Consider the following 26,377-nt stretch of genomic DNA (forward strand, 5'->3'; position numbering starts at 1 on the left):
GCTAAAACCATCAACCCGGCCAAGGAGGGGGGCGGCTGTGCACAACAATAACCTTGCCTGCCCACGGTCCAATGGCAACTCACGGGTGAAGTAATAACCGCACGCTAAACCACATAATAACCGCGTGCTACCACGTATCCATACACCATACACCAGAACACCAATACTGTATGAGTGCGTCTAAAAATAAACATTAATAACCAACCGTACCGTTTTTCCAAAAACCACCGTGGGAAATATACCAAATTTTCACAAAACACCATCCCACATATTTTTATTCAACAACCCGGTACGAAACAGCGATAATCAACAAACCACAATTTTCTCGAAGTACGAGATACAACCATAAAAATACCGCAGGCATAATTTATAAAATTTAAAAAAATATTTTCGTAAAATATTTAACCCAATTATGCCCGAAAAATTAATACTGAAAATCACGTACAAATACTACCGAAATACACTTTGCTCATGCATAACAAATAAATTAAACCACAATAAAACCATAACCCAATTGTACCACATGAGCATAAATTAAATACCAATTAAACATAATTAATTGCCCAAAAATGATATAAAATTTAGACACAATCAATTACTGAAAATACTTGCTCATGTGTAATAAATACCGTTTAATCACAATAAAATAATAATCGGGAATTTCTTAATGACCCCAAAATTTCATTTAGCACCATTGGGTAAATATATATATAAAATAATATTTTTCCCGATTATATTTAAAATACACCACATGAGCACAAATTACAGATATCAAATTAATACCACATAAATACAATTAATTACCCCAAAAATATTTTTAAAGGTGGGTCACTCACCTGGAGCACGCAATTAACCCATGATCCACCACGGGATCAATTCTACTACTCACTGGTGCTCCTAAAACAAAATTCACAGACAGTCAAATAAATTAATATTTTAATCGGATAAATAATACCCGGTACTCGGGGGGTCAAACACAAACTTTAACCAAAATGGTCGAATGATATACCGAATTGAAGCTCGTGGAACGAGGATCACCAATCCGGTCTCCATCGACCCCAATTCCGCCGGAGGTGGCCGGAATTTGGTCAGGAAGTTTCGGCCGGTTTTCAATCCCTCGTATCTCGCACACCGCTTCGAATTTTTGAGATTGGAGACCATTTTTGAACTCAGGGGACCCAAAATAGGGGGAGAGGAGGCTTAATTGGGACTGGGCTGGCAGGAAAACACAAGAAAAGAGGAGAGAGAAATTTTGCCGGCCGGCGGCTTCTCCGGCCCGATCGGCGCGCGTTCGGCGGCGGCTGGCTGTGAAAATTGGCGGCCAAGCTCTCCTCCTCCTTCCGCACGTCACTGGCCGGCGTGTGTACTGTATGGGTGGCCGAAAAAAGAAAACACGGGAGAGAGAGAGGGATGGCTGGTGAGAGAAAGAAAAACAACTATGCGTGTGTGTGTGTTTTGGTGCTCGGGGAAGAAGAAGGAAAAAAGGAAAAAAGAAAAGAAAAAGAAAAAAAGAAAAGAAATGGTGTTTTCCCACGTGGGGAAAAGAAAAGAAAAAGAAAAAGAAAAAGAAAAGGAAAAAGAAATAAAATAAAAATGATTAAATAATATTAATAATATTATTATTATTTAAAATAATAATAAAACAATTTGATTTTTACACATGGTTGACATGTGGCATTTCACCATGGTGACACATGGTCACCTTCAGTAAGTCACACATGGCACATCGTTACGCGTTTAAAAATAATATTAAAATAATACGGTATTTGAAAAACTTTAAAGGTCCATAACTTTCAAACCACATGTTCAAATCGGACGTGCCACTAGTCTACGGACTCATATCGATGAGCACTTCACAACCATGCACGAGTCAAAGCTCAACCTTTCATGAATAAAAAGTCAACTCCGGCACCCCTTGGACAGTTTGGACCTCAACTTGTTTTGCTCAAAACTTTCAAACCGTAGTTCCAATTTCAACGTGCTACAAGTCTACGAACTCGTGCCAACGTGTACTTCGTAACGGTATCTCAGTCAACCTAGAATTCCAACCGGAACAAAAAGTCAACTTTTAACCCCTTGGTCAACGGTCAACAGTCAACCTCGGTCAACGTGCAAAAATTCCGACATGATTCGGGACGGGGTGTTACACTTATGGCTTTATGATATATAATATTATTACAATCTATGCATGTAATTTTATATCTAACAGTAAGAGGATTAGATTAATTATCATCGATTTTAGTATTTTGATTTGCATTCTCACTAGTGATCCAGCCATGGATGCTCTTAAAGGTTAAAGATGTATACATTGATTTAGTAGATGTATGGTAGTCTGAGATTAGATTGAAAAAAAAAGAAGAAAACTGTTTACTCTGTGTAGAAAAAATGTCTGGCTGTCAATTATTAATATAAAATTATCCCTCTCTCTTTTGGATTAGAGAAAAAATGAAAGACAAGATTCTTACAACATGAAATCAGTAGATTAAAAATAAAGGGACAGCTTTTCACCTATTCTATAGATCGTTACATTTCTCCAACAGCATGCTTTGCAGCATGATGAAGAGCTCAAATCAATAACTTTCTTTGCTGCGTTACTTGTGCCTCCCTAAGAGCAAAACACAATTCCCATCGTTTTGCGTTTCAGTATACATCTTGCTCCTAATATCGAGGTTGAAGGATGGCATTCACTCTTACAAGATAGAAGGATACCGTAACATAATGATCGGTGATCACTTAGAAATAGGCTTAAAAACAATTGTTCATCTCATTTATGGTTGATGAATTAAATGTATTTAGTGAAGAAACATGATTTCCTCCAAAGCATTAGATGGACTTTTTGGTTAATATTAGTATGTTGATTGAACTCAAAGTTGTTGAAAGTCTTTTTCTACGAGTTTTATCACAATAGCAGCAATGCTAAGTAAATAGTAATTGATCAATTATGTTGTTTGTCGGATAATTTCATAGATGTGAATAATCATTAAGTATATGCTCTGGTTATGCTGTCAACTTTTCCCAGCTTCTGTTTTCCTTCTCATGTAAGATTTCTTAATTTTTTTATTTTATTTTATTTTATTTTTCTAAGCAATACAAAATTTAATAACACATGAAGTCATGTAATGTTAAAGTCATATGAAGTTAGCTTGCATGCTTGCTTATCAAGTAATATTTCTTTGTTACTCTTATTCTGTATTCCTTGGTTTATTGGCTTCTATTCTATATCACAATTAGGCATGTTTTGGTATTGATGACAAGATAACAAATTAGTGATATGAAAATTACTACCCCATCTTAATCATACGTTTGAATGTTCCAATATCAAAAATGAGATATGTGGCTAAGAATAATATACCTAAGTAGTTATCAAATCTAAGTGCTGACTCTCGTACTTGGTTGCTTTCTGATCATATTTGTATTTTGTTAAAATGATTAGATGCAGATCTACTCATTGAATTATGGATGATACGGGAACTAATGTTCCAGTTAGCATTAGCAAATATAATCAGGTCATGAAAAGACTACAATGGGTAAGCAATAGATATTAAATTTACCAAAAAAAGATATAAAGTTAATATTATTAGACAAAGATTTACATATCTTTGTTTGCCCAAAAAGTTTAGGTTTTTAATATTTATTAAATGAAACTATGAAAATAAGTATGACATAAAATTTGTCAAATTTGAGTAGATTCAATACACAAAATACAGCTGATTGAATTTTATATAGAAGTCGCATCATATTGTATACTTATTTAAAAGGTTAAGGAATGCCTAATTTTATGTATTTGATTAGGATTGTAATTAGGATATGGTGCTTCAATCCCAATCAAATAGTAGTACTTCAATCCTAATCAAATTAGGAGATAGCGCTTCAATCCTAATCAAATAGTAGTGCTTCAATCCTAATCAAATAGGATATAGTGCTTCAATCCTAATCAAATAGTAGTGCTTCAATCCTAATCAAATAGGATATAGTGCTGCAATCCTAATCAAATACATAAAGTTAAGCCATAGAATTTGTATATATATCTTAGGTAAATGCAATTCTAGAGATAGAAAAAAAAAATTGAGATTAGTGGAATAAAAGAGCAAGACTCCAATCTGTGTTTTGATCTTCCATAGGATCATTAATTATTGATTAATGGGTTAGGCTTGTATTTTGGAAAATTTATGGGTTAGGTTTATATTTTTGGAATTATTTCGAGTTGAGTTGGGATTGGATTCACTTTGGCTTCTGGCAATTGTTGAATCTGGACTAGCGTTTGACACTCCAAAATATAAGCTGAAGAAAATTAGGCGAACCCATGCACTCGCTAATTAGTGATCCTCCGGAAGATCATAATCCAGTTTGGAACCAATTATGGAGTTCAAGTACTCGAGAACTTGTGCAGGTACACGATCAATATATTCTCAACGATTAGGAGAAAAAAAAATATAAAAAAAGTGCACGGTCAAGTTATTTATTTTCAAGTTTTACTCGCTGGCTCTTGATCGCATGCCTGAACTATAGCAAAAACAAGTTTGCGATTCATTATTCTCCCAGTGCAGAAATTAGAGGTTCAATTCTATATATCAATCAAAACCAATCCAATTTTCGGCACATTATTCTCTACTAATTAAATTGCATGCATTACCAATTGTTATTAATTTCATATTTTATCTATTAGATTGCATTATCAACTATTATTTGAATTTTATATCAAGAGATAGAGATGCTTATCACATGACAAGAAACAGTCCTAACCAAACAAGGAACATTCTTATTTTATAAGATCGATTGGGATATTCTAGTTATTATTGCTTTTATATTATTTTTTTAATTTTTAGTGGTTAATTGCATTTTAGCATCTGCACTTTGACTAGATTATACATTGAACTTTCAAATTTAAAATATTTCACATTTGTATGCAATTTACAATTTGTTTTTTAATTCTTAAATTAAAAGAAATTTTAAAAATTAAATGAATAGTTTTCTCAATAATCAAGTAATCAATTTTTTCTCATCTTATTTATGGACCGAGAAAATTTGTAACTTTTTAAGAATCAATATGAGAATTAGATAAATGTGGAATAAATTGTAATTTGAGGGTCCAATATGCAATTTGACAAAATGCAAGTGCAATTAGCCCTTATTATTTTAAATAAAAAAATTAAAAAAAAAAAAAGGGAAATCATCTAGACTATTCCAACGGACGTAGATTGAGAGTGGTCATCGTAACTATACATAGTATGATGTGATCAAGGCTATAGGAATAATTTGTTGCGTCGGGCTTTAAATGCTTTTCTGGATGAAGGAAACAAAATTTACCATCAAATTCTATGCAGTAGCAATGATATAGAGGAAAAGATATATAATGGTTTGAGTTTCCTAAACATTGTAGTAATTTTTGTAATATTATGGTTCTTATCTTGATTGGAAAGAAGTAGAATTTTGTATATCTATTTGGCATAACTCTTGAGGAACCAAGCTTAAAAGCTGTTTTTAAAAGTGTTTGAACAATTTTTTTTTTAAGTGTTTCAAGCTTAAAAATAATTTTTAACTAAAGTGGCTAAACAGTAACTTACCCATATGCACTTTTGAAAAGCAAAAACAAAACGATGCCAAATAATATCGATATATACTGGTCCTTTCTCTTTCTCTGTTTATCCAATAGAATTTGCATTAACCCTGTTGATAGAGATGGAGAACCACATAACTTATGGCTTTATGATATATAATATTATTACAATCTATGCATGTAATTTTATATATAACAGTAAGAGATTAGATTAATTATCATCGATTTTAGTATTTTTATTTGCATTCTCACTAGTGATCCAGTCATGGATGCTCCTAAAGGTTAAAGATGTATACATTGATTTAGTAGATGTATGGTAGTCTGAGATTAGATTGAAAAAAAAAAAAAGAAGAAAACTGTTTACTCTGTGTAGAAAAAATGTCTGGCTGTCAATTATCAATATAAAATTATCCATCTTTCTTTTGCATTAGAGAAAAAATGAAAGACAAGATTCTTACAACATGTAATCAGTAGATTAAAAATAAATGGACAGCTTTTCACCTATTCTATAGCTCGTTACATTTCTCCAACAGCATGCTTTGCACATGATAAAGAGCTCAAATCAACAACTTTCTTTGCTGCGTTACTTGTGCCTCCCTAAGAGCAAAACACAATTCCCATCGTTTTGCGTTTTAGAATACATCTTGCTTCTAATATCGAGGTTGAGGGATGGCATTCACTCTTACAAGATAGAAGGATACCGTGACATAATGATCGGTGATCACTTAGAAATAGGCTTAAAAACAATTGTTCATCTCATTTATGGTTGATGAATTAAATGTATTTAGTGAAGAAACATGATTTCCTCCAAAGCATTAGATGGACTTTTTGGTTAATATTACTATCTTGATTGAACTCAAAGTTGTTGACAGTCTTTTTCTACGAGTTTTATCACAATAGCAGCAATGCTAAGTAAATAGTAGTTGATCAATTATGTTGTTTGTCGGATAATTTCGTAGATGAAAATAATCATTAAGCATATGCTAGGGTTATGCTGTCAACTTTTCCCAGCTTCTGTTTTCCTTCTCATGTAAGATTTCTTAATTTTTTTATTTTATTTTATTTTTTTTCTAAGCAATACAAAATTTAATAACACATGAAGTCATGTAATGTCAAAGTCATATGAAGTTAGCTTGCATGCTTGCTTATTGAGTAATATTTCTTTGTTACTCTTATTATGTATTCCTTGGTTTATTGGCTTCTATTCTATATCACAATTAGGCATGTTTTGGTATTGACAATATAACCAATTAGTCATATGAAAATTACTACCCCATCTTAATCATACGTTTGAATGTTCCAATATCAAAAATGAGATATGTGGCTAAGAATAATATACCTAAGTAGTTATCAAATCTAAGTGCTGACTCTCGTACTTGGTTGCTTTCTGATCATATTTGTAGTTTGTTAAAATGATTAGATGCAGATCTACTCATTGAATTATGGATGATACGGGAACTAATGTTCCAGTTAGCATTAGCAAATATAATTAGGTCATGAAAAGACTACAATGGGTAAGCAATAGATATTAAATTTACCAAAAAAAGATATAAAGTTAATATTATTAGACAAAGATTTACATATCTTTGTTTGCCCAAAAAGTTTAGGGTTTTTAATATTTATTAAATGAAACTATGAAAATAAGTATGACATAAAATTTGAGTAGATTCAATATACAAAATTTAGCTGATTGAATTTTATATAGAAGTCGCATCATATTGTATACTTATTTAAAAGGTTAAGGAATGCCTAATTTTATGTATTTGATTAGGATTCTAATTAGGATATAGTGCTTCAATCCTAATCAAATAGTAGTGCTTCAATCCTAATCAAATAGGATATAGTGCTTCAATCCTAATCAAATAGTAGTGCTTCAATCCTAATCAAATAGAATATAGTGCTACAATCCTAATCAAATACATAAAGTTAAGCCATAGAATTTGTATATATATCTTAGGTAAATGCAATTCTAGAGATAGAAAAAAAAAATTGAGATTAGTGGAATAAAAGAGCAAGACTCCAATCTGTGTTTTGATCTTCCATAGGATCATTAATTGTTGATTAATGGGTTAGGCTTGTATTTTGGAAAATTTATGGGTTAGGTTTATATTTTTGGAATTATTTCGAGTTGAGTTGGGATTGGATTCACTTTGGCTTCTGGCAATTGTTGAATCTGGACTAGCGTTTGACACTCCAAAATATAAGCTGAAGAAAATTAGGCGAACCCATGCACTCGCTAATTAGTGATCCTCCGGAAGATCATAATCCAGTTTGGAACCAATTATGGAGTTCAAGTACTCGAGAACTTGTGCAGGTACACGATCAATATATTCTCAACGATTAGGAGAAAAAAAAAATATAAAAAAAGTGCACGGTCAAGTTATTTATTTTCAAGTTTTACTCGCTGGCTCTTGATCGCATGCCTGAACTATAGCAAAAGCAAGTTTGCGATTCATTATTCTCCCAGTGCGGAAATTAGAGGTTCAATTCTATATATCAATCAAAACCAATCCAATTTTCGGCACATTATTCTCTACTAATTAAATTGCATGCATTACCAATTGTTATTAATTTCATATTTTATCTATTAGATTGCATTATCAACTATTATTTGAATTTTATATCAAGAGATAGAGATGCTTATCACATGACAAGAAACAGTCCTAACCAAACAAGAAACATTCTTATTTTATAAGATCGATTGGGATATTCTAGTTATTATTGCTTTTATATTATTTTTTAATTATTAGTGGTTAATTGCATTTTAGCATCTGCACTTTGACTAGATTATACATTGAACTTTCAAATTTAAAATATTTCACATTTGTATGCAATTTACAATTTGTTTTTTAATTCTTAAATTAAAAGAAATTTTAAAAATTAAATGAATAGTTTTCTCAATAATCAAGTAATCAATTTTTTCTCATCTTATTTATGGACCGAGAAAATTTGTAACTTTTTAAGAATCAATATGAGAATTAGATAAATGTGGAATAAATTGTAATTTGAGGTTCCAATATGCAATTTGACAAAATGCAAGTGCAATTAGCCCTTATTATTTTAAATAAAAAAAAAAAAAAAAAAAAAAGGGAAATCATCTAGACTATTCCAACGGACGTAGATTGAGAGTGGTCATCGTAACTATACATAGTATGATGTGATCAAGGCTATAGGAATAATTTGTTGCATCGGGCTTTAAATGCTTTTCTGGATGAAGGAAACAAAATTTACCATCAAATTCTATGCAGTAGCAATGATATAGAGGAAAAGATATATAATGGTTTGAGTTTCCTAAACATTGTAGTAATTTTTGTAATATTATGGTTCTTATCTTGATTGGAAAGAAGTAGAATTTTGTATATCTATTTGGCATAACTCTTGAGGAACCAAGCTTAAAAGCTGTTTTTAAAAGTGTTTGAACAATTTTTTTTCAAATGTTTCAAGCTTAAAAAGAATTTTTAACTAAAGCCGCTAAACAGTAACTTACCCATATGCACTTTTGAAAAGCGAAAACAAAACGATGCCAAATAATATCGATATATACTGGTCCATTCTCTTTCTCTGTTTATCCAATAGAATTTGCATTAACCCTGTTGATAGAGATGGAGAACCACATAACTTATGGCTTTATGATAACAATCTATGCATGTAATTTTATATATAACAGTAAGAGAGATTAGATTAATTATCATCGATTTTAGTATTTTTATTTGCATTCTCACTAGTGATCCAGTCATGGATGCTCTTAAAGGTTAAAGATGTATACATTGATTTAGTAGATTTATGGTAGTCTGTAATTAGATTGAAAAAAAAAAAAAAAAAAAAAAGTCTGTGATTAGATTGAAAAAAAAAAAAAAAAAAAAAAAAAAAAACCCTGTTTACTCTGTGTAGAAAAAATGTTCAATTATCAATATAAAATTATCCCTCTTTCTTTTGTATTAGAGAAAAAATGAAAGACAAGATTCTTACAACATGTAATCAGTAGATTAAAAATAAATGGACAGCTTTTCACCTATTCTATAACTCGTTACATTTCTCCAACAGCACGCTTTGCAGCATGATGAAGAGCTCAAATCAACAACTTTCTTTGCTGCGTTACTTGTGCCTCCCTAAGAGCAAAACACAATTCCCATCGTTTTGCGTTTTAGTATACATCTTGCTTCTAATATCTAGGTTGAAGGATGGCATTCACTCTTACAAGATAGAAGGATACCGTGACATAATGATCGGTGATCACTTAGAAATAGGCTTAAAAACAATTGTTCATCTCATTTATGGTTGATGAATTAAATGTATTTAGTGAAGAAACATGATTTCCTCCAAAGCATCAGATGGACTTTTTGGTTAACATTACTATGTTGATTGAACTCAAAGTTGTTGACAGTCTTTTTCTGCGAGTTTTATCACAATAGCAGCAATGCTAAGTAAATAGTAGTTGATCAATAATGTTGTTTGTCGGATAATTTCGTAGATGAAAATAATCATCAAGTATATGCTAGGGTTATGCTGTCAACTTTTCCCAGCTTCTGTTTTCCTTCTCATGTAAGATTTCTTAATTTTTTTATTTTATTTTATTTTTTTTCTAAGCAATACAAAATTTAATAACACATGAAGTCATGTAATGTCAAAGTCATATGAAGTTAGCTTGCATGCTTGCTTATTGAGTAATATTTCTTTGTTACTCTTATTATGTATTCCTTGGTTTATTGGCTTCTATTCTATATCACAATTAGGCATGTTTTGGTATTGACAAGATAACCAATTAGTCATATGAAAATTACTACCCCATCTTAATCATACGTTTGAATGTTCCAATATCAAAAATGAGATATGTGGCTAAGAATAATATACCTAAGTAGTTATCAAATCTAAGTGCTGACTCTCGTACTTGGTTGCTTTCTGATCATATTCGTATTTTGTTAAAATGATTAGATGCAGATCTGCTCATTGAATTATGGATGATACGGGAACTAATGTTCCAGTTAGCATTAGCAAATATAATCAGGTCATGAAAAGACTACAATGGGTAAGCAATAGATATTAAATTTACCAAAAAAAGATATAAAGTTAATATTATTAGACAAAGATTTACATATCTTTGTTTGACCAAAAAGTTTAGGGTTTTTAATATTTATTAAATGAAACTATGAAAATAAGTATGACATAAAATTTGTCAAATTTGAGTAGATTCAATATACAAAATACGCTGACTGAATTTTATATAGAAGTCGTATCATATTGTAAACTTATTTAAAAGGTTAAGGAATGCTTAATTTTATGTATTTGATTAGGATTGTAATTAGGATATAGTGCTTCAATCCTAATCAAATAGTAGTGCTTCAATCCTAATCAAATTAGGATATAGTGCTTCAATCCCAATCAAATAGTAGTGCTTCAATCCTAATCAAATAGGATATAGTGCCACAATCCTAATCAAATACATAAAGTTAAGCCATAGAATTTGTATATATATATCTTAGGTAAATGCAATTCTAAAGATATAAAAAAAAAAAAATTGAGATTAGTGGAATAAAAGAGCAAGACTCCAATCTGTGTTTTGATCTTCCATAGGATCATTAATTGTTGATTAATGGGTTAGGCTTGTATTTTGGAAAATTTATGGGTTAGGTTTATATTTTTGGAATTATTTCGAGTTGAGTTGGGATTGGATTCACTTTGGCTTCTGGCAATTGTTGAATCTGGACTAGCGTTTGACACTTCAAAATATAAGCTGAAGAAAATTAGGCGAACCCATGCACTCGCTAATTAGTGATCCTCCGGAAGATCATAATCCAGTTTGGAACCAATTATGGAGTTCAAGTACTCGAGAACTTGTGTAGGTACACGATCAATATATTTTCAACGATTAGGAGAATAAAAAATATAAAAAAAGTGCACGCTCAAGTTATTTATTTTCAAGTTTTACTCGCTGGCTCTTGATCGCATGCCTGAACTATAGCGAAAGCAAGTTTGCAATTCATTAGTCTCCCAGTGCAGAAATTAGAGGTTCAATTCTATATATCAACCAAAATCCATCCAATTTTCGGCACATTATTCTCTGCTAATTAGATTGCATGCATCACAAATGTATCCCATAATTTTTTATGAATTAAATGTATTTAGTAAAGAAACATGATTTCCTTTAAAGCATTAGATGGGCTTTTGGTTGGTTAATATTACTATGTTGATTGAACTCAAAGTTGTTAACTAGACAGTCTTTTCTAAGAGTTTTGTCACAATAGCAGCAATGCTAAATAAATAGTAGTTGATCAATAATGTTGTTTGTTGAATAATGTCGTAGACGAAAATGACCATTAAGTAAATGCTATGGTTTGATTCTGTCAACTTTTTCCAGCTTCTGTTTTCCTTCATGTAACGTTTCTTAAATTTTATTATTCTTTGGTTTACTGGCTTCTATTCTGTATCACAATTATGCATGTTTTATCATTGACAAGATAACCAATGTTCAAATAGCAAAAATGAGACATGTGGCTAAGAATAATATGCCAAAGTTATCAAATCTAATTGCTGACTTTCGTAGCTTTCTGATCATATTTATATTTGTATATTGTTAATATGATTAGATGCAGATCTACTCATCTGTACAGAAAAAAACGATGATCGATGTAGAACTATCCCTGAATATACAAAATTTTTACATCATGAAAATCAGCAGATCAAAAATAGATATACAGTTTTTCTTCAAGTATGCTTTGTAGATCCTCGCATTTATCTAACAGTAGGCTTAAAGTTTGACTGCTGTCCAACCCACTGTTTATATCAGATGCCTTGTCCAGACTTGATTCATCCTCCACGATAGGGCTTGTCTTGGCAGCCCCAACTTCACAACTGAAACCAACTTCAGCCTCCTGAACTTCACCACTAACTTCACTGAAACCAACTTCAGCCTCTTGAACTTCACCGCTAACTTCACTGAAACCAACTTCAGCCTCATCAACTTCGCCACTGAAACCTACTTCGATCATTTCATCCAGAGATGGGTGACTCGAGTAAATAGGTGAAAGTCCACAATCCAACTCAGCCATGTTATAACTAGAATCTGGACGCTCCAAAATATAAGCTGAAGAAGAAGCCCCATAGGATACACCCATCAACCGCCAGTTAGTGATCCTCCACAAGATCATAAACCAATTTGGAACAATGTAGAAGGATGAACCGAGGAGATTAATTTTACAATGTCTTTGTAGCATAACATGTGCCTCTCTAAGGGCAAACTCAATTCCCATCATTTTGCTAAGGTACATGATCAAGCTGTTTTCAAGTTTTACAAGCTGGTTCTTGATCTCTTTAGATGAACCACACGACAAACAGGATAAACCATCTGGAAAAACAGGGAGTTTGCATCCTTGCAGTGCAGAAATTAGGAGTTGAATTCTATCAACCGAACTCCATCCAATTTTTGGTATGTAACTTTCAATGATTCTGTACTCATCACTGAACCCCAACAGTGAAATCTCAGGACAAGGCCAACCGATACGATTTTCTTTGGCTGCTGCAGAAATTTCCTCGAGTGATTGATCCAAGGCTTCATTGAAAGCTAGTACTAAGTCATTTGGATCTATTTCATAGTCTTTCATTTGCCTTAAAACCTTAAATGAAGAATTCCAATGGCTAAGAACAAGTTCACGAGTTTTCACATAATGAAGAACAAGTTGCCTAGGTGATTCGCTTGCCAGCCACTGTAGACCCTCCCTCAGTCTCTTGTCACTGAAAAAACCATTTACTTGCTGGTTTTCAACAAGAAAAACAATGAAAAAGCTGCCTATCCGCGACTTGTCAATGTCGTGGAGACCCAATTCATTGACAATAATGGAGGAAAGATCTGAAACCCCATCCTTGTAAGAGTCACTTAAGATCAAAAGTGGCAAGTAGGAACCAGAAGGTATTGACATCAGAAGTTCGTAGAGCTTGTCCTTTTGAAGTTTCCAAGGGATGCTTTTAGAGGCAAGGAACAAAACAGCACTTGCACCAGACACAGTCTCAGTTAGATTATGAAAATCTGCATTCTTAACCACAGACCAGCAGCAGGTCATATCTTTTCCTGATTGGCCATGAATGCATTTCCTCCATGTTGACAATCCTGCAGATGAAATCACCAAACCCTCTTCATACTCTGGTTCATTGGAAGTCAAGAGTTTTGCAAGCAGCCATGAGCCTGCTGTCGGATGCACATCTTGGTTCCTCTGCCCAAGTTTATCTTCTCCTAGGTTATTTAAATGAGAGCACACAATAAGCTTCCAACAGAGGCATCTAGCATCTGGGTTTCTTCTGCTTAGAGTATCCACTATTTCTTCTGATACATTAATAGTTGACCATGACTGTCCATGCTTATTACTTCTCTCCCTCAAAATTTGATCAATGTCAAACTTACCAGAAACACTTGGTTGCTGCATAACAGAATATAAAATGCTTAGACAAAATATCAAGATTGATTCACCAGGTTAATTTTGATTTGCCAGAAAATCCTGTATGTTTCTAAATATATAATACTTGGTCAATTAATTTAAACCACACAATTTCTCATTTAGTAAGTAAAAGGCAAAAATAGAAACTAAAGTGACATTCAATATTGGACAGGCTATGTTCATTGAGTAGACAAAATCAGGATGAACAGACAACAGGAGTCATGAACTTTGTATTTATTAGCCTTAAATATATTCTGTGGACTGAGAAAGTGTCTAAAAATATTATTTTTGAATTAAAAATAAAAAGAAAGAGAGAAAAGAACAGATGAATATAGTGCAGCAACTGAATTAAAAGAACAGACAAATATGTTAGAAGCATGATAGAAGCAAAGCCTACATCTTGTAACAGATGAATTGGTGGCCCCAGCGACAATGAACTTAATGCAGCAACTGAAGCTAACTGCCTTTGCTCTCGTAGCTGCCTTTGCTTTGAAGAACGTCGCTTCCATATCCTGAACAACGAAAATGCATTCGCCAACAGTTAGCCAAATGGTATGGCAATAATCTTAGAATCCAGTCAAAGAAGAACAAGCTATAATACCTAATTATCAACTTCAGTTTTGCCTCAGTGATTTCTTCATGCTGATAATTCGCCTTCAAATCATAATTTTCATTTTTCTGAAGGATATCAGGAGGTACTTCATCTTCCAATTTATTAAGCACGGTTTGGGGTACTGAATTCTCCTCTTTATTAAATGGACCAACTAAAGAACTCTCTTGAGGAGCCGTCTCAGAAACTCTTTGCAATGGGATTCCTTCTGTGCCAGTGTCCATGTGTACGGGCAGAGAGTTTCTAAAAATCATGCCATCTTTTGGTTTCCCAGGACTATCAACTTTGGTGAATGAGAAACCCCATGGCAAAGGAAGGATACCAGACATCTGATGGTCATCTTTACTCTGCTGACCAATTACAGGCGCTTTAATTATTGGTTGTGGTTGTACGCACTCCTTTTGGGATGCAGCAGCCCGAATATCAGGCAAATCTTCATCAACTGCACTAACAGCCCCAACCATTTCAATGGCTGGTGGAATATCAGAGACAAAACTTTCCTTTTCTACAGATGGAACACTTTTCAGACTGCTCTTACTTGTCTCGGCCATTTCATTTGGTACTTTAAAAGGCATGGATATGATATGAATAGAGGGCAACACATCCTCAATTATCCTTCCTGATCTTTTAAAATCAACAAGCTTAGAACGTCTGGTAGGATAGTCCTTATCACCATTGATAAATGTCCCCTCCTTCACCATATATGGCTCTTCAAATACCTTTATCACAAACCCATGATACTCCAAAAGACTTTCCAAGTCCTCTTCCTAATTATGATCACCAAAGCACAAAAGCATAAGACAGGTTGGAACAGAAGCACGGCCCACAGGAAATGCAAAATTGATTGAAATTCACCACCACCCAAAAGAAATGTATACCTCCATTGCTAGCCACTTGGCAACATGGGCAAGGGGGAGACCCTGGTTATTCTGGAGACCAGCATGCAAAGAGGCTAGTGCTTGCGTCCTTAGCTGAACAAACAGAATATCACATGAGACATCATAGCTAAACATGTAGATGAGCAGGTAAGTCAGTATCTCATGCAAATATATAGTTCTAACAGTAGAACCCAAACATAAGCAACAAAAATATAAAACTGACGAACTATGGAGATAATTTGTTACATTATGGCAGTAGACTAATGATTGAACCCCACAATCTCCATTTTGGTTTCGATGTTCATGTGCATATGAGTAAACAATTGGAATCATTCAAGGAAGAAAACAGTTATAATTAGTAAAATCTAGGACAAAATGTACTGCTAAATCAATTTATGTAGTTTCCACATCATTGCTCATAAATTTTGCTGCACTTCTTCTAATACATGCTGTACCCAAATGGGTTATATTTGAACACATTATTCAGGATTAGGATTCTATCTTCAAATAGACCTACTAGTGGATAAACAAGATAACTATATGATTAGGGGAAAAGAGAATGATAACAATGTGAATGGCATGATTAGCATTATATATTTTCAATATACAAAAAGACTTTAAAAACAGAAAACGGTATGTAATTAATTAGCTGTGCTACATGATATAGCCACAAGGGAAGCAGAAAATCAAATGCAAATGTCACATTGACCACCATTCACCGTGTTTGAAGCTAAAAACGTGACAAATAACCTTCACAGTCTTATTCTCTAAATAGTCAAAGATCCAAAGATTGATTTGGAATATGAACAAGACGAAATGCCAAGTTACCCATACCTTTGCAAAGTGAGCATGCATTAAGCATGCTTGAAGATAACTCGCTTTCCTTGCCAACCGAAAGAAGGAAATAAAGTTTCCTGTTCTACAAGCTCTGAAAAGAAAATCAATTCAATAGTAAGATTAGGATTCACAATGTAACCAGTAAATAACTTGAAGGGAAGCAACAACCTTGCCACATCACGTGCAAACAGCACCTCTTCAGTCTGCCTTATTTCTGGAGTCATCTTTGCAAGATCAAGTGAGAGCTCTGCAGGTTCAACCTAGCATGCAATGATTTTTTTGTTAATGCCAAGAAACTGAAACCTATAGAACCAAGCAGCTTAGTATATGACTTTCTTACCAAAAAAAAACGAAAAGAAAAAGCTTAGCATATAACTTACTATGTATCCAGGATGCTTGTCAAGTTTGAGAAGCGCATAATAACCTCGAAACTCTTTTTCTGTGGGAATATGCATTCCTTTCTTTCTGTGATCGTCATACAAGTGGAACAATTCAACTGATGTTTTATTCATCTGTTCAATATTGAGGTGCGCATCAAAACCCTCAGAGAAGCCTTCTCCCTTAGAGTATTCACATAATTCATGCATGGCGATTATGTGAAGTCTTATCTGAGAAAACAATCAACAAGAGAAAAGTCTTAAGAATAATTGCATATATAATGGAATATACTCATCCATTTTAAATAACAAATATATGAATTCTTATGATTGTGAATATGTAAACACAAGAGAAAAGTCTTAAAGAATAATTACATATATAAAGGTCTCTAGAAAAGTCTTAAAGACTTTTCTCTTAGAGAAAGAGAGAGAGAGAGAGAGAGAGAGAGAGAGAGAGCTCTCCCTACCTCCCTCCCTCCCTCTTGTAGCAGGAATAATAAAAATAAAATATGCTAGGTGCTACAGCAAAATAATTAGATTCACCATATTATCAGATCAGTTTTATAGTTATAACAGCTTGTCTGAAACTCACACCAAAGCCTGTTCCCACCAAAAGAATTAAAGCATTTTATCAAAAGGTTGGCTGGCTTATTAATTGCTAAGCCACAAGCATGAGAAATCTGGAATAAGTCCTCCTCCTTATCCTGTCAGCATGATGCAATTGCAGCATTTCTTGTATATCAAACTTACGTTTCCAAACATATATTTATGATAAAGATTGGAGAAACAGCTATTATTTTCATACAAACATTTTGGCATTCTTATGAAATGAGTTATAAATATGTACCATCTGCTCCAGCATTGTAATAGCCCCTTGATTGAATATGTGTTGCATTCTCAAGTCCATTCTAATTGCTCGCATCCTATCCCATAAGAAGTTATATATGCCAAGAAACTTGTCGTTGTAAGGCTGATCCAGCAAATTGAGCAAATAATCAATTGTCTTCTGCAGGATTGGCATTGGTCTTATCAAGTCTGCTTCCCTCTCCGCCATCCTATTATACTGCATAAGAATTACATTGTATTTTACTTTATAAGAATAATATAACTAAAGTACTAATGTTTTAATATAATAAAAAGTAAAATAAGCCCTACTTTTTTAACAGCAAGGTGTTTGCTGGTTTGATTTCTATCCCCATCCAAGCGTTCAAATTGATCAAGGTCCCCTTTTCTCTCTCGTTCTGCCCTTTCTGACTCTGAATCACAAATAATTCTTCTAATTACTTAAAAAAGATTTAAACTCTTAGACAGTTCTCAAATAAAATATGAAAGTTCCATGAACTAAATTCAAAGAGTACTATGTACCAAATACATGATCACAAGAATGCAAGTGGCAACCATTTGTCAGTAAGCTAGCAAAAGAGTAGTTGAGAGACATACCTGGACACATATCTGTGCAAAGCCCAGTAATAATACCAGAAGGCTTCAAGCTTTCATACTCAGAATGGTCTGGACCTAATTTGTCTTTCTCAAGTTTATTAGCAGAAACCTTTTGCTCTACATCATCATCACGGGTTTGCATGTTTTCACCTAATTCTACCCTGAAGCGGGCCAGTCGCTTTGCTTTGGCTTCTATTTCCCTGCAAATTGTTTCAGAATATTAGAAAACATAAAAAATAACTTAGATATGCATTAAGTTAATGTGCACAGATTTTACCTTTCAGTACCATCTTGAGTAGTACATGGGTTTCCAATAGAAGCCACATCCTCAGAAAGTAAAGGAGGTGACCTTGATCTTTTGGTCACTGCAAAGCTGGTGGGATTGGTAGCAGCAACTTTATAGACGGCATATTTTTCAGACGGAGGAGACCTCTGTGGTGCTTGAGACTCATGTGTGCTGACAATAACATTTGACCTAGCACTCATTGCAGGAGAAGAAGATAAAGGCTTGACAAGGAAAGCACACACTTTCACTTAAAGATATTTGTTACATTCAGTTTTGTAACTCTTTACGGGTGGTGGGGTCATTAGAGACTTTATGCCACACAAATAAAACTAAGAAATTAGGTAATGATAAATGACATTAACAACTCAATAGGTACTAAAGTTTACGTGGCTTACTTTTTATAATTGTTTCGAGGAAAATGAGAATGGTCATTATCAGTTCCAATTGCAGATGGCATGGTAGGGGACCTCATTCTTTTTGGGCCTTTCGACACTTGGGCATCATCGGTTTCAGACAGAAAATCCACGTCATAAGGTGAAACTGAGGGTCGGACTGTAGCCTGTGAAAAGGTATAAGGGCCTGAAAATTTTGGTCGACCATCCAATGAAGGGGATGGTGAAGCAGGCCTGTGTATCACACAACAATTCAATAAGAGTAATGGCCTATAGAGGAGGGCAGAGGATTAAATAAACTTATTATGCAAAGGCAACTGTCTATGTCTTTAAGTTATAATGAAAACAAAACAAAAAGATAATTTTTATATGATGTTTTCACAGTAATGAGCTTAAATCAAAATAAGAAAGAGACCACTGTTTTTTAACATTAGTAGTATGCTACAATACATTAGTACACCGGAATCAAATTCCCAAACCTAAAAGCATATTTTTCCAAGCATCACAAGCAGACACATGGCACCACATGATAATGCTAAGCAAAAAGGCATAAGATGGGTCGAAGGGCACACAAGCATAAGACAATACAAAAGACAGAGAGAGAAGAACATAGAACTTACCGCACATTTTCAACAGAAGAAGGGTGAAACCCTTCAACAGGATGACTGTTTTTGGAAGCAAACTCAGGTGTTTGAGCTCTCGGAGGAACAAAGTGACTGCAAATATCAACAACCAAATCTAAGCAACTACTAATGCATGCTTCATTATCTTTAAAATGGAAGGTAATTGCCCAACAGGCCAAACCAAAAACAGTCAGATAATACGAAATGCACCAAAATGTGGGCACCCCAATATCAGAAACAATTATAACAGCAACAAAAAAATAAAATAAAAAAATAAAAAATAAAAAATTTCTTTTATATTTTGTCAAGAAGTAACAATATAGAGGAAAGATATAACAACTCACTTTCTTGCGACACCTTGTTCAATTTCATGGAACCTTGTAGCTTTTGCAGTGACGCTGGTTCCAGAATTACGATTAGCAACCAAAGTTGTTACCATAGGTCTTCTATCATCATTTTCAAAGAAAGACCTTTGTCCATTACCCCATTCATGAAAGGGACTGGAAGAACCAAAAACCATCCATCAGTATCAATTTTTTTTTTTTTTTCTCTCTTAGGTGCTCTCCATAGCGCACGTACTACCAGAACAAATCGCCCAGATATATATTTATATACTGAAATTCAGAATAGCTTTCCACAATTTGTATAGCCAAAAAAAGATGGAATCTTTCCCACAAAATCTTAGCGTTTTCGCGGAAAAGGAAAGCAATGCGAGAAGGCAAATTACAAGGAAAAGAAAAAAAAAAAAAAAAAGAATTTTGAAAGAGAAAAAAGACAACCTAGGAGACCGCAGAGGTGGAGAATCAGAGAATGGTGGAGTAGTTGGCGTAGAAAGGGAAGGAGACCGAGCAGGATTTCCGAAAACCGGGAAAGAATCGGCGGGTTTTGATGTCGGACCTGGATGGTTTGCGAATCCACCAAACCCTAATCCGGTCATTCTTCTTCTCCGTCTTCCTCACTCACATTAGGGTTTCGGTTTCTATAAAACACACTCCTCCAGTTGCCGACTTCAATCCTAATATTCTCCTCCTTCTCCTTCTCCTTCTCCTTCTCCGAAAGAGAAAGACGATCCACACAGTAAAAATGGCAATCTGTGCCAGAAAATTTTAAAACGGTGTCGTATTTTAATGTTGCCTGTTTGGGTGTGAAACCCAGAGACTAGGCCCAGTCCAGCCCAAATTTTAGGTTTTTATTTTTTTATTTTTTTATTTTTTTAATGAACGTACTTGCGGTGGTGATATAAATATGGTAACCGATGCCTATTTTGGTGACACGTGTAAATTTTACTTCCTTGTTTTTTATAAATATTTTGTCCGTTCTTTTATCACTTTCAGTTTGCAAATCGATTGCACACTCTCCTCGTACAACGTTGACTGAAAAAGAATCTCTACTTAATCCAATTTTCTGTCCACGTTCACTTTGCTGGAAAATTAATATTTTTTCCCGAGAATACAGAATCATTTTCATCACTACCTCTTATCTATCTTCCTGGTGTCTGAGTGAGTCACTTGCTGGAGTGCGTGCGATACAGTTAGAGAGGTAAGACAAAGAATGGCTGCAGCAGTGCCGGTTCAGAAAACAGAGGAAGAATGGCGAGCTATTCTCTCCCCTGAACAGTTTTGGATTCTTCGTCAAAAAGGAACAGAGTAATTCCCTTCCCACAATTCTTATATCCATATGAATCTATTATTATGGTCAAAATCTGATCTTTTGTTGATTATATGACTTGGGTTGTCTTTGGATTTTGGATTTGATTTATGGGTAAACCCCTTTTGTATTTTTGTTGATTTGTTTGTCATACGGTTTAAGGTTCTTGGTTTCTCTCTGATGCTGATGTTTAGCATGGCATATTCTACTGATTATTTTCATAATAGAATTTCTGAGTTTTTTTTTTTTAATTTTTTATTTTTCTTGTTCCTGTTTCCACTTTTTTCTTGGTTAATTTTTTGAAAGTTCTGGTTTTTCCAAATGATGGAATTGACAATCATGTTGTCTCCATGTATTTCACTATTCTGGCTAATTCACTAAATCAACATACCAAATCTCCTTAAGTCTTTAAATAGTCCTAAATAATCTCATATGGATTAGAATTTCCTTTAGCTGGCTAGGAAGAAAAGCTTAAAAAAGTTCCCCACTATTGTGTCTTTGGATTTTGGATTTGATTTATGGGTAAACCCCTTTTGTATTTTTGTTGATTTGTTTGTCATACGGTTTAAGGTTCTTGGTTTCTCTCTGATGCTGATGTTTAGCATGGCATATTCTACTGATTATTGTCATAATAGAATTTCTGAGTTTTTTTTTTCAAATTTTTTATTTTTCTTGTTCCTGTTTCCACTTTTTTCTTGGTTAATTTTTTGAAAGTTCTGGTTTTTCCAAATGATGGAATTGACAATCATGTTGTCTCCATGTATTTCACTATTCTGGCTAATTCACTAAATCAACATGCCAAATCTCCTTAAGTCTTTAAATAGTCTAAATAATCTCATATGGATTAGAATTTCCTTTAGCTGGCTAGGAAGAAAAGCTTGAAAAAGTTCCCCACTATTTTGGGGCCAATCTTTATGATCAATTATGTCAATCATGTTTTGTTGCATTACAGAGAGAAAGGAACTGGGAAATATGACAAATTCTATGAAGAAGGGGTTTATAACTGTGCTGGATGTGGAACACCACTTTATAAGTCTACTACCAAATTCGACTCTGGCTGTGGTTGGCCTGCATATTTTGAGGGTCTGCCTGGAGCTATAAATCGCTCTGTGAGTTTCAATTGCTCCTTTATTTATTATATGTTCTTTGCTGAATACAAATGTTGCTTTCCTTGTTGTTATGAAATGATTGATTCTTTGTTCTTAAATCGATAAACATGAAAACCACAATCTTTCAGCCAGACCCAGATGGGAGAAGAACAGAGATAACTTGTGCAGCTTGTGGTGGGCACTTGGGCCATGTTTTTAAAGGGGAAGGGTTCAAAACTCCAACAGATGAACGCCACTGTGTCAACAGCGTTTCCCTCAAGTTTATTCAGGCGAATGCTTCACTGTGAAGTTTGAAGTCGTTATCCATCAGAAGCTGAACATCACTGAAGATCTAGCTTATTGTGTAAAGTTGTTTCTCGCTTGAAGAAAGACTGATTTAATGAGTACTAAATGATGATGAGTGATGCCTGTGTGTAACTATGAATGCCAATAAAACTTCTCTGCTGAATAATATCTTTTCAAGTATGTGAAAAATATCCTACTCTTCACTCACATGTGCATTTGATTACAGAAAGCCCTATTGAACTTTTTTTCGTTTTTGAATCATCCTTCATGTAGAATGGAAACAGGCCATTATGGAATTTGTCTAGATTAACAAATAAATAGAAAGCGGCCATTCGTACCCAAACCGGCAGACTGATAGTTAGGGACCATTAAGAGATTGATTTGAAAGGTATAGCAGAAATACAATGTATAAAAACCAGAATAGGCAACTTTCGCAATCTGTCCTCCAAGACCTGCCATTTTTCGCCCCAGTAATTAATGGAGAACTTTTGTTAACATGGAAAGAAAATGGACGGTGCTTTTGCTCTGTCTGTACTCTTTACTGGTTTGCTTCTGAGGCCCTCATCATCCATCATAGTATCATATGGATTATAACTATATAATCATCCTCATTTTTATTGAGACCATTATATGATGTTTCCACGGTAGTGAGCTTAAATCAAAATAAAAAAGAGACCACAGTTTTTTAACATTAGTAGTATACTACAATACAGTAGTACACTGGAATCAAATTCCCAAACCTAAAAGCATATTTTTCCAAGCATCACAAGCAGACACGTGGCACCACATAATGATGCTAAGCAAACAGGCATAAGATGGGTCGAAGGGCACACAAGCATAAGACAATATAAAAGACAGAGAAAGAGAGCTCAAACACCTGAGTTTGCTTCAAAAAACAATCATCCTGTTGAAGGGTTTCACCCTTCTTCTGTTGAAAGAGTACGGTAAGTTCACTTAAATTTATTTTTAAAAAATATCGTCATTCAAAAAAAAAAAAAAAAAAAAAACATCCGTTAAATAAAAATATAAGAATAGCCATTAAATTTTTTGAAAAAATGAAGAAGAAAAATAAACCACTTCTAGTTGGTCGGTAGTAATGAATACTAAACCAAAAGCAAATTTGATTAAAAAATAATAAAATAATATATTGAGTAAAATAATCAGAACATGATAAAAATATTTAGTTAATATATCTATATAATATATATATATATATATATTTAATTCAAATACACTTGAAAATATATGTGTAAAAAAATATATATATCAGACTTAAATATATTTATAATAAAAGGATTTCTTATTTCCTTTTTTTATATATCAGATTCGACTTTTTTTTTTTTTTTTCCATATATCAGATTTGACACTGTTTAACTCTCGTCTCCTAAACTGGAATATATTATTTGGTTTTTTAATTAAGTTTACTTTTTGGTTTAGTATCCATTACTACCGACCAACTAAAAGTGGTTTCTTTTTCCTTCCTTTTTTATAAAAATTTGACCGCGATTCTTATATTTTTATTTCACTGATATATATATATTTTTTTAATAACGATATTTTTTTAAAATAAATTTAAGTGACCTTACCACACATTTCTTTTCAACATAAGAAGGGTGAAACCCTTCGACAGGATGACTATTTTTGGAAGCAAACTCAAGTGTTTGAGCTCTCGGAGGGACAAAGTGACTGCAAATATCAACAACCAAATCTAAGCAACTACTAAACTAACAAAATCAAAGCAAAACAAAGTGCTATTATTTGCAATGTTAATTGTCCATAAATATCTGCCATGCTCTGATAATTTATATGATCTGCATGCTTCATTATCATTAAAATGGAAGGTAATTGCCCAACAGGCCAAACCAAAAACAGTCAGATAATACGAAATGCACCAAAATGTGGGCACCCCAATATCAGAAACAATTATAACAGCAAAAAAAATAAATTTATATTTTGTCAAGAAGTAACAATATGGAGAAAAGATAGAACAACTAACTTTCTTGCGACACTTTGTTCTGCTTTTTTAATTTCATGGAACCTTGTAGCTTTTGCAGTGACGCTGGTTCCATAATTACTTTTGGCAACCAAAGTTGTTACCAAAGGTCTTCTATCATCATTTTCAAAGAAAGACCTTTGCCCATTACCCCATTCATGAACGGGACTGGAAGAACCAAAAACCATCCATCAGTATCAAATTTTAAGTGTTTTTTTTTTTTTTTTTTTTTTGGGGTTAGGTGCTCTCCATAGCGCACGTACTGAAATTCAGAATAGCTTTCCACAACTTGTATAGCCAAAAAAAGATGGAATCTTTCCCACAAAATCTTAGCGTTTTCGTGGAAAAGGAAAGCAATGCAAGAAGGCAAATTACGAGGAAAAAAAAAGGAAAAGAATTTTGAAAAAGAAAAAGACAACCTAGGAGACCGCAGAGGAGGAGAATCGGAGACTGGTGGAGTTGTTGGCGTAGAAAGGGAAGGAGACCGAGCAGGATTTCTGAAAACGGGGAAAGAATCAGCAGGTTTTGATGTCGGATCTGGATGGTTTGCGAATCCACCCAATGCTAATACTGTTGGAGTTTGGTGTGGTTTTGCTTCATTTGGCCAAGAGTGTTATACACAAAGTGCTAGTCTTATACACAATCTTTGATCCGGTTTTTGGTTTGATATTTGGGTGATTTTTGTGTTTATTTTTGGTATGGTGATATTTAAGATTGTTAGGGTTTTTATTTTGAATGAAGAAGAAGAAGATAAAGAAGAAGAGAAGATGTTAGAGTAGACCACACAAAACTAGACAGCACACTAATTCATTTTTGCTTTTCATTTATTTGTTGTATATATAGATACAAAACTTGTCTCATACATGTGAGATATGTGTGGGATCAAATGAAAGTCTTTAACATTCAAAATTTACACATTTTCCACTCAAAATTATGATACATGACCGTTCAACCACCGACTTCACATGTGAGTGCATAATCATGACAAGAGTTGGTGAGATTTTGAATTTCAAAAAACTGTTTCCACCTAATCCTATGCCACTACTTTGACCAGATGGAAAGCTGGGATATCTTTATTCAAATTGCTTGAATTTTGGCATGTGGTATGTTGAAATAACAAGGATGAAATCTGGAGAAGACCAAGTCCAAAAGAATTGGATAAAGCCTCCAATTCATCTAAAACCCATGGGCCATAACTGATGGAAATCTCAACAGTTATGCTAACTTGCAACCTGCATATCTTGGGCTTTCCAAGGCCTTTTTGAGTCATTCTTTTTTCTATATTTTCATTTACATGTCTACTACAACATATCCAAAAATCATAAATTCATTCTAAAAGCTCAGAGTACTCCAGCCCCAACAATGGACCTATGTTGCTGAAATAGTGTTTCCAGCACATAACCATTTTACAAAATAAAATCAATACCCAACAAAGAGAAAATTCCTAAACTAAATACAATAAAAATTAGGTATTCAAAAACCATTAAAAGGAACATAAAACATAGACATAAATATTGCACTAGGTCATTCAACAAAATATTTTTTTTTTTTAAGAAAGAAAGAGGGTGCAAACCTTGATGGATTTTGGTTTACACAAGGTGGCGAGATTACCACATTTTCAACACTCCTCCTTGGTAATCTTGCTAGAGACATTAAGGAGAGTCCTTAATGCCTCAAATCTGGTCTTTCCAAGTGCCTTTGTGAAAACATCTGCAAGGTTGTCCTTTGAATTCACATACTCCAAAGAGACTTCTCCAAGGTCTTCAAACTCCCTCAAGGAATGATATTTCACCGGAATATGTTTTATTCTTCCATGTTGTACCGGGTTCTTGTCTATTGAAATTGTTGAAGTGTTGTCACATTTGATGATCGTTGGACTTTCTTGAATATGACCAAGATCTCCCATCAACTTTCTTA

At 33.8% G+C, this 26,377-nt stretch overlaps 2 protein-coding genes across 4 annotated transcripts; one reads left to right on the forward strand and one right to left on the reverse strand.

Annotated features, from left to right (window-relative positions):
- Nucleotides 1-12,069: 12,069 nt before the first annotated feature.
- Nucleotides 12,070-20,527, reverse strand: LOC107423353 (SAC3 family protein B). 3 transcript variants are annotated; one of them, XM_016032896.4, is made up of 15 exons: nucleotides 20,206-20,527; nucleotides 19,771-19,926; nucleotides 19,424-19,519; nucleotides 18,807-19,037; nucleotides 18,403-18,600; nucleotides 18,126-18,325; nucleotides 17,841-17,941; nucleotides 17,533-17,748; nucleotides 16,689-16,916; nucleotides 16,477-16,568; nucleotides 16,306-16,399; nucleotides 15,472-15,564; nucleotides 14,585-15,360; nucleotides 14,381-14,495; nucleotides 12,070-13,965 (listed from the first exon to the last, which is right to left on the reverse strand). In XM_016032896.4, exons 1-15 carry the CDS (start codon nucleotides 20,361-20,363, stop codon nucleotides 12,235-12,237), a joined length of 4,485 nt encoding a protein of 1,494 aa, XP_015888382.3. In that variant the 5' UTR covers nucleotides 20,364-20,527; the 3' UTR covers nucleotides 12,070-12,234. The 3 variants fall into 3 exon arrangements, with proteins under 3 accessions (XP_015888382.3, XP_048332988.2, XP_024931752.3); XM_048477031.2 differs by having other exon boundaries at nucleotides 18,403-18,606; XM_025075984.3 differs by lacking the exons at nucleotides 19,424-19,519; nucleotides 19,771-19,926; nucleotides 20,206-20,527 and having other exon boundaries at nucleotides 18,403-18,719; nucleotides 18,807-18,945.
- Nucleotides 20,528-20,771: 244 nt separating this feature from the next.
- On the forward strand, nucleotides 20,772-22,674 carry LOC107423355 (peptide methionine sulfoxide reductase B5). The gene is made up of 3 exons (XM_016032898.4): nucleotides 20,772-21,072; nucleotides 22,026-22,182; nucleotides 22,311-22,674. Exons 1-3 carry the CDS (start codon nucleotides 20,978-20,980, stop codon nucleotides 22,467-22,469), a joined length of 411 nt encoding a protein of 136 aa, XP_015888384.3. The 5' UTR covers nucleotides 20,772-20,977; the 3' UTR covers nucleotides 22,470-22,674.
- The last annotated feature ends 3,703 nt before the right edge of the window (nucleotides 22,675-26,377 follow it).

This window comes from Ziziphus jujuba, chromosome 3 (assembly GCF_031755915.1).
Source record: "Ziziphus jujuba cultivar Dongzao chromosome 3, ASM3175591v1".
Classification (NCBI taxonomy): Eukaryota; Viridiplantae; Streptophyta; class Magnoliopsida; order Rosales; family Rhamnaceae; genus Ziziphus; species Ziziphus jujuba.